The 12,523-nt window shown below is 41.1% G+C and overlaps 1 protein-coding gene and 1 gene segment (V, D, J or C); one reads left to right on the top strand and one right to left on the bottom strand.

Moving 5' to 3' along the window:
* Nucleotides 1-12,523, top strand: part of Rpia (ribose 5-phosphate isomerase A) — a 62,273-nt gene extending 49,750 nt beyond the window's left edge. For both annotated transcript variants that reach the window (XM_087204258.1, XM_087204257.1), the window contains one exon: nt 1-12,523. This exon is cut by the window's left edge. The gene's annotated coding sequence lies outside the window, so the exon portion shown is untranslated.
* Nucleotides 11,996-12,523, bottom strand: part of LOC101714356 (immunoglobulin kappa variable 4-1-like) — a 411,261-nt gene continuing 410,733 nt past the window's right edge. Inside the window, 1 exon segment of the V gene segment in view lies at nt 11,996-12,523. Coding sequence covers nt 12,204-12,523 — 320 coding nt within the window.

Raw genomic sequence — 12,523 nt, 5'->3', positions numbered from 1 at the left:
TGCACTGTGACTTAATGATCAACAGTTGGGTAAATGGATATGTGGATGGTTATGTGCATGGATGTAAAGGGTGTATGGTAGAAGACAGTGTTTCTGTCATGGGCGCTAGGAAATTAATTGAAATATATTCTGAAATGTTGATTTAGTTCATCCTGTCCTTCCCAGCCTCTCATCCTTGAATGGCCAAACTATTCAACACAAACCAGGTCTTGCTGCTCTCAGACACTTCCAGGACCTCTCTGGGCCTCATGAAACACCTGCTCGCTCACTGCTCTTTCTCGCATGTCTCATAGTTCATGTGGGTCTGGTTAGCCCATCAGACCTTTTCAAGGACATCGACTATTCCAGGCTGAACTTTTTCTGTTGGAAGAGCTAGGACTGGAGATAGAGATTGGGTTTAGGTGGAGAGAGAGCAAGCAAGTTAGGGTTGGGGTTATTTCCATCCCAGTGCTGGACACAACCTTGGGCAGGTGCCACGGGGTCTCAAGTGCAGAGAGCTTTGGGAACTTCTGAAAGGGTGTGGGGTGCACCACCCAGCCTGTTGGAGGAGGATGGGTGTGAAAGCAACAGATGTGCTCAAGGTTCTGTTTTCAGTTCCCCAAAGGGTCTTCTTGACCAAAGCAGTGTGACCGTTGCTATGACAGTTGCTATCTTAGTCTTTGGGACTCTCCCCCATAGGTAGCATTATTATTTTTTTTAACCTTCTCAGGCCAGTCACCATGAAACTTGGTAATCACCAGTTTGGGGTGGGGATGGTTGTGGACATCGTTAGGGCCTGGGTATTATGATGAAATGGTGGATGATGTTGGCATACCAAGAAGGAATTTTGGCCAAGGAGTTATTTTTCCAAACTAAACTAATACTCCTAATTGTCTTAGGTTTGGCTGACTCTCCATTATTGTGGTGATGCATGGAACCCTCCCCAGAAATGTCTATAAGTAACTCCTTATTGAAACGAATAAAAACGTAACAGGTAGAAATAACTCTCAAATCTCTATGTGTCTCTAGGTGATGAGGCTATATAATGATTCAGCCTCTCCTCTTGCCTTTCCTCATTGGTTAAGTGACAGACTTAATTTCTAAGTCACCTTTGACTCTAAGATGCACTGATGTTTTGTCCTTGAAACTGGCAACTGTAACTAGTAGTGGATGAGAGATCAATATTATGTTTCAGAGTTAGGGCTCTTGAACAGGCTACCTGAATTTGAATCTTGATTTTGAGACATGCTGATAATGTGATGTTACACATGACATTCTGTCTAGATCTTAGCTTCCTTATCTATAAAAAGATATAATACAAGCTAATATGGGTTGGGAGTCTGTTGAAAGATTCAAGACATGATCCTTATCAGTGTGGAAACACTACATCTACTACTATTACCAAGAGTAAAACCCTTTTACAAGTTGGCGTTGTCCTGAGCCACCAGGGATATCATAGAGGTCTCTGTGCTTATTTTGTTTCCCACATTGATCATTAATATTTTGTTGCTATGTCATAGATTGGGGGCTCTTTCTCACTTGTTCTTAAACCCATGGTGAAACAAAAGCTTTTGTATTTTCAGATCTCCTTTTCCTTCTCCCTGTCCTTCGCCTTCCCTTTCTCCTTTTTTCCCCTCCTCTCCCCCTCTTTCTGTATCTTCTCCTTACAGTACTGGGAATTAATTGAACATGGCCCTCACAATATACTAAATAAGTGCTCTACCACTGAGCTCTATCCACAGGTCTTTTTATTTTGGCACAAAGTATCACTAAATTGCCTAGGCTAGCCTTGAATTCTCAATCCTTCTTCCTCAGCTTTTTGAGTAGCTGGGATTACAAGTGTGCACCACCATGTCCAGCTATGATCTCACTTCTTATTGGTTCTGTAATGCTAAACACATTGTGAAAACTTTTTTAGCCTTAATGTTTCATTTATGCATTAGGGATGCTAAGAAAAACCTCAGTATGTGGGATGAGAATCAAAGTCGGTCACACAGGGGACAGTACTAGTCAGTGTCAGCCCTCTCTTCTCTTCTGCCTCCCCTACTCCATTTCCCCTCTCCTCTCTGTCATTTCTTTTTCTCCTACTATGTGGAGAACCTTGTAGCTTCAGGAATACAAAAGGCTCTACCCAGGGTTGGGAGATGGAATATCTCATAAAAAGCACTAGCTACATGGTAGGCGTCGTGAGGGCTAGTCACCCCTGAGAAGAGCTTGGTAGGTAGTTGAAGAGGTAGAAAATATAAGAGGAACTGGAGAGAGAAGCAAGGAGGAAAGAAGGAGATAGGGAGAAGGGAGGACATCTACAAAGGGAAAAGGAGCAAGAGGAATGGGAAAGGATGGAGAGGTGGCTGTGTGTGAGAAGAAATTGGAGAAACCAGTCTTACTGACAAATAAGGGCTTCTTGTTGAGCTATCTTTGGGGGGTCTTTTCAGAAAAAGAGGCAGGAAGTGGATCCAAGGAGAAAGCACCTAGAACATGGTAGGGAGATTCTCTTGTGAGATCTTTCTTCTTCCCCATCCTCTCTTACCTTCATTCTGCCCAGAGTTTTTACTTGTTTAGATCAATCTACATGTCTTCCAAAATGTCTAAGTCTACAAATTCATAGCAGAAGCCATGAGCAGTTCCGAGCACTGCTGGAAGTCTCTCTGGACCTGCGCCCTGAGTACGCCCTTCTCTTCTGTTACAGTGGCAAAGCGTCTGTGTCTAGCTAAGGGCAACATCTCTACCTGTGCTTCCTCTCACCCCCAGGGACAGTGCTCCAGTAATATTCTTTTCTTTCTGCTGCAGCACCACATCTTCCCTCTCTACTGGATCATTCTCATCAGCATTCAAAAATGCTTCTTTTCCCCAAATTTAAAATACACTATCTGTAGATCCATTTATTTATATCCCCCATTTCTCCTCTTTCCCTTTTCCAATTCTTTTCCATTTGAAAGAACTGTTCATGCACATTATCTTCAATTTGTTTGTGCCCATTTCCTTTTAAACTCTGATCAGATTTCTGCCTCCGCCATTCTACAAAACTGCTTTCATCTAGTTCATCAATAATCACCCCATTGCTTAATCCAGTGGTCCACTTCCATTCCTAATCTTGATTGACCTATTACCAGCAGCTGACAGTTGAACAATTTATCGTCTTTGTAACATTTCTTCTCTTGTATTCCCAGGCCAACATTAGTCTCATTGTTCTTCTCTGGCTGATCCCTTCTTTTCTGTTTCCTCCTTATCTTGCCCATGTGCTGATGTTGAAGTGCCTCCCAGCTCAGTGGTTGGATTTCTCCATCTGTGCTCCCTTGCTAGGGCCTCTTTCCCAGTCCGAAGGCTTTTAACCCCATCTGTACAGTGATGACACTTTTGTCTCCAGCACTGACCCTTTTTTCCTAAATTCCAGACTTGTATATCCAACAGTTCATCTGACCCATCCACTTGGTTGTCTAACAGGCATCTCAGACTTAATGTGTTCAAGGCAGAACTTCTAAAGTTGAACTAATCAATTCAGCATGTATTGACATTAGGATGGTCAAGTAGCTCAGTAGAATGATGTAGAGAGCTTAGATACAGATTCAATTTATAATGCCAGTGGATTTTCAACAAAGCAATCTAATGAGAACAAAGAAAGTCCTTTAAACAAATGGTACCAGAGCAGTTGCATATCCATATGGAAAAGAAAAGACCTTAACTCTTAACTCATACTATTCACAAAAATAAAACCAGGTGGATCCTGGTCTTTTCATCCAGTCCTGTGCCATCTACAGGCTTCTTTATTTCCGTTAAAGCAACTTGATCCTTCTAATTCCTTAGGCTGAAAACCTTGGATTCACCCTTGAATTCTTTCTCTCATACCCCACGTACACCCATAATGGGTCATGGCAGACTGACTTTCAGCATGGTGTCACCTCTTGCTTGGTATCCCTCCCCCATTTACTCCTGAGCATTTTTCTTATCAGAGCATCCAGATAAGCTTGCTATATATAAGTGAAGTAATATTATACTTCTGCTCAAAACCACCTATCCTCACCTCACTTGGAGTTAAAAAGAAATTCTTCCTGTGACCCATGAGACCTTATTTTACTGCCCCTCATCCCTGTGACCCTCAGTTTCGAACACTGGGTACAGATCTGCCTCAGGACTTTTATAAATTTGCTGTACCCCAGCATCCCAGACAGGACCTAAGACAGTGCCAGAATATTTAGACATTCAACCAACACTGACTAAATGAAAGAATGCATTGGAGTTCAGGTCCCCAGACTAGTGGTCAGTATGGTGCCCATTTCGCCACACCAATGGCCTATCTAATGTTACTGTTTTATGAGACTGGCTTACTTTCCTTGTATATCACTTGACTGTTTAATTAGATTGTAAGAACATTAATGGCTGGAACTGTGGTCCTATCTCACATTGCTTTAAATTTTCCACTATTGCTAGCATCGTGAGGGACACATTGGAGTGGTTTATCTTCCTCCCATTTCCTACATCATAATTCATGTTATGTAAATATGTAAGTGTTTATAAATATATGAGGTCTATTTCCTTCTAGCTGCATAAGCTATTTCACATCTTATAAAAATTTGAGCCCAAGTGTATTATGTCCCTCTGAAATTATATAATTAAGATTTCTGTTGTCCTAATTGCTATACCCATACTTATAAGCAAAAGAATTGAGAACATTTTCTGGAGATAGAGTGGTAACAAGGATTAGCTGCATTGTCAGGTACATAAGCTTCACGTTTTGGAGCTGGACAGTCTGATGCAAGGTCCCTCTGCCAGTTCTCATCTGCACAATGAAGGGGGTTGGACTAGAGCAAACCCTCTCACTCATATTTATTCTAATCCCTGCTCAGGTGCTGGGTGTAAGTTCAGGGAAAGGCTTCCTTATTTCTCTATGGGCCAGCTTAGTCCTGAATCCCTTTTATGTAAAGCTCCAGACCACTTTCCAGGGCACCTTTTGTAGTTGAGTATAGTCTAGTCAGTTCTACCTGACAGAAATATAGTGTGAGCCACCTATAAGTCTCTAGTAGCTACATTATAAAAATAAACCTGTAAAATTAGTATATCTTTAATCCCAATATAGCCAGAATATTACTATCTCAACATGCAATAAAAATATAAAATAAAAACCAAAATTTATTGATGAGATATTTTGTATATATTTATGGAACTAAGCCTTCAAGATTTGGTGTGTTCTTACACATATAACACACCTTAATAAGGACTAGCCTTGTGTCCAGAGCCCAGTAGCCATGTGGACTAGCGGAAGCTGTACTGGACACATAGGTCCAGAACACACATGAGTTAATTTAAGGTTCAAACATTTTAAGCTGAAAAATTTATGTTTGAAGATTAAGTTCTAGGAGGATTACTAATGGTGACTAACATTTCTAGATCTCTTAGTTTTTTTGTTTTTGGTAGCAGGGATCAAACTCGGGTCCTTGTGCTTGCAGAGCTAAATCCTTGGCTGTAGATCACTTAGTATGTACTAGGCCAAGTACTTAGCACTTTACATGAATTACATAAAATTATGGTGGAATGTTTAAATTAAAAAAGTTTCACAGTAAAAGACACATTGCATTAATCAGTCTCAGAACACTTCTCTGCATTTCTAACACACTTACTGTTTTTGTCATTTTCTGAAGCAGTTCTGGGAGTCTTCTTTTGTGAATATCTTTACTTGCAATGTTGTGGTTGCCTTAATATCCTGAATTGATTTAAACATTCACCTTTCATTTTTTTGGTACCAGGGATCGAACTCTGGACCTTACGCTTTCGAGGTAGGCGTCGGAACCACTGAGCTAAATCCCCGGCCCCATTCACCTTTCATTTTGACTGTAGGGAAGAGCTAGAATTTACCCAGTTCCAGATCTGGTGAATATGGTAGATGAGGACACACTGTAATGATTTTAAGAGCTTACCTTTCTGTTGGATGATATTTGGCAGCACCATTCATTGGTTTTTTGTTTTTTTTTTTGATTTTTATTTTGAAACAGGTTCTTACTATGTAGTTCAGGGTAGCCTTGAAATCACTATGCAGCCCAGGCTGGCCTTGAACTCTCAGGGATCCTCCTGACTCAGCCTCCTGAGTGCTGGGATTACAGGTGTGGGCCACTATGCCTGGCACTCATTCCATTTTTGATCATACTTCATAAAGCCATGAAGAAGACTTCCAGAACTGCTTCAGAAAGTGGCAAGAGTGACAGGATAATGAAGGGAAACTAGGGGAATTTTTTTGAGGAGGATTAATGGCAATGTCTATTACTGTAATAAATTTTTAAATTTAAACTTTCATTATGTATTTTAATCACCTCATATTTCATTTATTTCTCACAACAATCTTATAACTAAGCTACGCCCTCCTTTAAGATGAGAAAACCGAGGCACAAAAACCAAATAACTTGCTATTATGATTTGGAAACTCACTTTCCCAGGCAGTTCTATACAAAGCTGTGGGAGAGGCACCATGCCCAGGCATTTACCCTCCACTTCCCTCAGGCTGGTGGTAAAAGTTTGCTTGACTCCTGTTGGTGGCCGTCCTGAGTGCACCCTGTGGTGAGGGCCCCGAAGAGCCTCTGGCTCATTTCCTAGTGACTTAGCCTTAGGTCCTCCAATAGCCATTCTGATTGACAGTGTGGTAGAAATGCTTGGTCCCCCCTTGCTAACTTTTATAAAAACCCTCTTCTTCCTTCCCCAGCACTTGCACTGGCCCAAGTGCCTCCTGCTATGGGGAGATGAAAAGGCCTGACACGCACATGGGCTTGCCAGAGGTCCAGTTGCAAGAAAGAGCAAAGAAAGTTAGTTGTTAGACTGAAACAACTGGCAGTTGTCAGTGCCTGCATCAATGCATGGTAAAAAGAGTCAATCAAATGAACATCTGTCTTGCTTCCTCTTTCCCTTTCTTGCGTTATATCTTATATTCCATCAGTTGCCCTTTGTTTCCTCTTTTCCCTCCTCTATCTCCTCTCACTTCTCAACTTCCATCATCCTGTCTTCTTCCTTTCATTTTCTCCAAAAGAATACATTCAACATATTGACTTGCTCAAGGACTTGTTGGAGAATAAGTGGAAAGCTACAGCTCACTTGAAGCCACAGAAGTCTAGGTATTAGAGCTACAAAAGGACTTGAGGGTTGCAAATGGAGCTCTTTGGTTTACTGACAGTAGAGGGGAAATCATGTGCCCGGAGTTAAGTGGGGTGATGGGAGTGGCAGAAGGAGCTGATGGGTTAGTGGTTGGACTGCCTCAATCTTGTGACTAAACATTAATTGGTTTTCTTTTTTTAAATTATTTTTTTCCTTAAATTCTTTTATTGGTACATTTTAGATATACAATACGTTTACATTTATCATTGGGTACTTGTACCTGTAAATGATGTATCTTGGTTCTTATTTTTTCCCCATTCCCTGTCCTCCCTTCACCCCCTCCACCCTTCCCTATTTACAAAGACTTTGTTTCCATTTTTTCCTTTTCTCATAATTTTTCCTTTCCCTTCTTTCCTTTCCCCTTCCCCTCCCACTTCCCCTACCCCTTTGGACCTTTGCTTCCTATTTCAAATTTTCAATTATTTGTTTTAATCATTTTAATCCTTATTTACACTCTCAGTTTCTCACACTAGAGTAACTATTTGGTATTTACACTTGTGTGTCCTATTTATTTCACTTAATAGTATGGCCTCAATATGCATCCATTTAGCTATAAATATCTCTAGTTTTTCATTCTTTATGGCTGAGTAGTACTCCATTTTATTAAAAAAACCCCACATCTTCTTTTTTTTTTTTTTTTTTTGGTACCGGGGATTGAACTCGGGTCCTTGCGCCTGCAGCATCTTCTTTACATTAATTGTTTTTCTAACCCTGTTGCCCACTCTTAGGAAGCTTTAAGTTTTCCTACTGTGTTGTGGTCTCTATGTAATCTATAGGCTGCTATTAAAGTATCCAGATATCTTTACCATCTAATAGGTGGTGATGTCCAGCTCTGTGCCATGGGCATGGGCCTGCCTTTTCTCTCCTGGAATGATTGCTGTCTCACACTCTTTAAGTTGCAGAGCGTGCTGAGGGGCTATCTCTGACCTGGAGAGAGGACATCCACCCTGCCATAGGTAGAAACATGTCATAGCATGACTCACTTACTTTTCCTTGATAGATATTTTTTCTCAATTTTTTTGGTCTCTCCTCCCTCTTCTTTATTCCTTCCTCTTTAATTTCTTCTCTTTTCCTGTTCTTTCTCTATTTCATCTCTTTCCTCACTCCTGCCTTAGATCTACTCATGGGGCTTGAAACTAAAGTTAGCCCACTCTGAAGATCCATGGAAGTACAGTGTATTCATTCAATATCCACCTCTCATTGAACTTTGAATAAGTACCCATGTACCGAGCTCTTTGCATTTGTTCTTTTTAATTTGATTTTTTAAAAACTTAAAGCGAGGCCTACACAGGTTCAGAAACTTGCTCAGGGTCATGCCACCCTTCATGGCACCCTATACACTCTACATGGCAGATGAGGGTTTTCTGATTCCATAGTTCAGAATCAAAGAGTGTGCCACTTCTCATGAGAAGCAGCCTGCATCTCTTGTCCATTTGGTGTTTAATTCACATTGACCTGAACTTTCTGGATTTGAAAATCTCTCAGAGCTTTGGAGCAGCCCAGTGTCTCTGAGGAGATGACACCTATGGGCCCAGCTCATCAGTGTGGAAGAAAGTAGTCTCTTTCCTGGTGTCTTCATTGTATTAATTGTCTGCCCTAAAATAATACTGCAAACCAGGGTTAAAACAAGAGAAATCTTTTCTCTCATAGCTCTGGAGAGAAGGTGATGGCAGGGTTGAAATCAAAGTACCGACAGAGTGGGTTTCTTCTCTGGAGGCTCTCAGAGATAAACCATGGCATACCTTTCCCCCAGCTTCTGGTGGGTCCAAGAAATCCTTGGCATTCCTTGGCTGGTATCTGTGTCACTCCAACATCACTTCCAAGGTCACATGGAATTCTCCTTCTGTGCCTCTGCATCTCCAGTCTCCTTCTTTAGACACCAGACATAGGATTTAGGATTCACGCTATTAGAGTACGCCCTCATCTTCTTTTTTAACTTTTTATTTTGAAATATAATCTCAGAGGCACAGAAAGTTGCAAAGGCAAAACATAGAACAGAGAGGTCTGGTGTGGCCTCCACCCAGTTTCTCCTAATTGTTATTTCTTGCATGATTATAGTACAACATAAAAACCAAGACTCTAATGTTGGTGCAATGTGTGTATACAGTCTATGTCATTTTTATCACATGGCTAAATGTATGCATTAAGATACAGAATTATTCCATGACTTCAAAGATCTCCCTGAGCCCATTTATAGTCGTATCCATTTTCCTTTCCCCAACATCCCTGCTCCTGGAAGCCAGTAATCTGTCCTCCCTCTTTATAATTTTGTCATTTCAAAATGTTACATAAAAGCAGTCATAGGGTGTGTGGCCTTTTGAGATTATATTTTTTTACTGAGTACAGTCCCCTTCAGAATTATCCAAAAGGTTGCATGAATCCTTCTTTCATGCTTTAATATTGCTTCATAGATTCCATGTTATGCACGTATCACAGTTTGTTTGACCAGCCACCCATTAGGGGCATGTTTGTTTTTTCTTCTTTTTGGCTATTAAAATAGAGCTGCTAAAACAATCATGTATAAATTTTTGTGTGGACATAAGCTTTTATTTGTTGGGGGTGCATGGCCAGAAGTACAGTTGCTGGGGGGATAGATATATTTTATGGTAGATATGGTAGATATATTTTGTTCAATTTCTCTAGAAATAGACAACTTATTCTCAAGAGTTGTAATATCATTTCACATTCCCACCAGAAATATGTGAACAATCCAGGTTCACCACATCCTCATCAGCATTTCAGTGTGATCTCACTTTGACTTGATTACATCCACAAAGACCCATTTTCTACACAAGGTCACATTTTTGGAGAACCTGGAGTTAGGAGTTGAACATACCCTTTTGAGGAACACAGTTCAACCCATACCACCTGCCTTCCCTTGCTTGGGCCTTATTGGATCTGGCTTCAGAGTCTTGCTTCTCAGAAGAGGCTTGCTTTGGATTCATAACCAGATTAGAGGTGCTCTTGCCATTCTGTTTGGCTCCCAAAGATGGGTGAACAAATTCATGCCATATTGAGAGTTTCTGAACTCAGCTCAGACTTCCAAAATTCTCAAGATTTGATAATAATGAAGATTCTCAAGAGGCAGAAAGGCTACATGCCTTCCTATCCAGTTTGCCAGTGACTATCCCCCTGAATTCTCCAGACAAAGCATAGAAAATAAGAATAGAAAAACTGGATTATAAGTTAACAAGGGAAGTTGTTTCTGCACTTCCTTCAGAGTATAAGTTAAGAAAGGTGCTTAGTAAATGTGAGTTGGGTAGATAAGTAGATGAGGCAAACCCAGGGTCCCACATAGAAGACAGGAGGAGACTTGGTGTTATACGGGTCTCTCCCCACTTCCCAAACGTTACCTTTCATACATGGGTTCCCAGTACTTGGACAAGGCTCCTTCTGTCCTTTGTCCCTTTGCTGAAGGTCTGTTCCATTCATTTTTATATATGTGTGGCCAGCTAGGTGGATGGAGGAGGAGGAGGTAGCATGTTTCTGACCCCATTCTGCATAGCACCTGGAGCTCTGAAAGGCAGGATTTGTAAGGCTTAAGAAAGCAGAGCTGGGCAGGTGCAGGTTTGATCCTGGGCCCTCGTTTATCAGTTATCTGGGCTTGACCCATCACGACTCATTCCTCCCAGCCTTTCTTACCTATATAAGACATTTTTATATGAAATTATTTTGTAGTAAAAGACATAGGTAGACATGTACAGAAAAGTTCACGGACGCTAATTGTACAACTGAATATATTTTCATGAAGTGAGAGGCCCCACTTTGAAGAGCAGAGTATTATCCAAACACCAGATGGCCTTTCTGGTCTCCTCCCAGGACTATGTCACCTTGTCCCCAGCCATACCTAATCCCCTTTCCAATTTCTAATTTTATTTTTACCTACTTCTTAACTTTCTATGGATGAAAATATAAGAATGTCTCTTTTGTATATTTTTTGGCTTATGTTTATGAGAGTTACTTCGGTTATTAGAGAGGGTTGTAGTTTGTAATTCTCCTTACTGAAAAGTAGCTCAATTGTAAACATACCACAATTTAATAACCTCTTCTATTATTAGTGGACATTTTGATATTTCCAGGTTTTGGCTTTGTAAGTGAGCATTCTTGAACATTATTTTATACTTTTTTTTTTGGTGGACAGGGACACTTAGTTATTCAGGAATGGGATTTCTGGGTATAGAAAATGTTTATCTTTTAGCTTTATGGAAACTGCCCAACATTTTATTTTATTTATTTATTTTTAAAATAAATTTTATTTTATCCTATCCCCCCAATACCCCTCCTTTCCCCCAACATTTTAATGAATATATTTAACCTTACAGATTAGTCAGTATGAAAGTAGATTGTAAAAAATGCTCAGTATCATCATTGGAAGCTAGGAGTCATCCCTCAATACACATTTTAAAATATAATGAAGGCACAATATTCCATTAGGTCCAGTACTGTGATGGACTTAGACATTTCCCTAGTGCACATTCATTTACATTTTTTCATTGTTTTATTTTTGCATATCATGTTACAATGGATGACTCTCCTAGCTGATTTCTTCTTTTGAAAATTTTGCTATGTGAAGTTCTCAGGGTAGGCTGAATTGGATCAAAGAACACATGACTGTCACTGTTAAGGACTATGAAATATCCCAGGGAAGGGAAACCATGGAAAGAAGCCTTTCCCACTACGGCCCAGGGGAGGGATGTATCAACAGGTGTCAGGTGGTCTCACGGAGGGGTGTCTTGTAGAGGGCAGTAGGATAGGGTAGAATGCAGGTTGATTTTTATAAATGGTGGTGCATTTTAGAACAACTAAATATCTAATCCCTCAGACAAGAAATGGGGTAATAGGAAAAACAATGTATAACCTTAAAAAAGAAATCAGGCAAGGGTTCTCAGGTGCAAAGATTCACTTTATTCATTGTTTCCCCCAAGTATCAGCATGATTAAAGCCAAGGAGGGGGAGGCAGGGAGGTAGAGAGAGGGGCTGGAGGACCGGGACAGGGTAGGTCCCCCTGGGAGAGGGCCAGGGGTCTGAGGAGGAAGCTCGAGGCTGGGTGGGCCCAAGGGCCAGGCGTGTTGCCTGTTGGGCCCCTGGCTTTAACACTCATTCCTGTTGAAGCGCTGGACAATGGGTGAGGTCAGGCCCTCGTGGGAGACCTCGCAGATATAGCTGTCATGGCTTTTGTACTCTGCAGCGGTCAGCGGCAGGGTGCTGCTGAGGCTGTAGGTGCTGTCCTTGCTGTCCTGCTCCGTGATACTCTTGATGTCACCTGTGCGGTCACTGCCATCCACCTTCCACTTAAGGTTGATATCTTTTGGATAGAAGTTATTAGCGAAGCACACAACTGAGGCACTTCCAGAATTCAACTCTTCAGTCGATGGTGGGAAGATGGAAACAGTTGGCTGAGCCACACTCC

This window comes from Heterocephalus glaber, unplaced genomic scaffold, assembly GCF_053883595.1.
Source record: "Heterocephalus glaber isolate CG9 unplaced genomic scaffold, H.glaber_assembly_v1.0 deba00000470, whole genome shotgun sequence".
Taxonomy (NCBI): Eukaryota; Metazoa; Chordata; class Mammalia; order Rodentia; family Bathyergidae; genus Heterocephalus; species Heterocephalus glaber.
The sequence above is the reverse complement of the archived record's forward strand: the minus strand, read 5'-3'. Positions and strand labels throughout refer to the sequence as shown.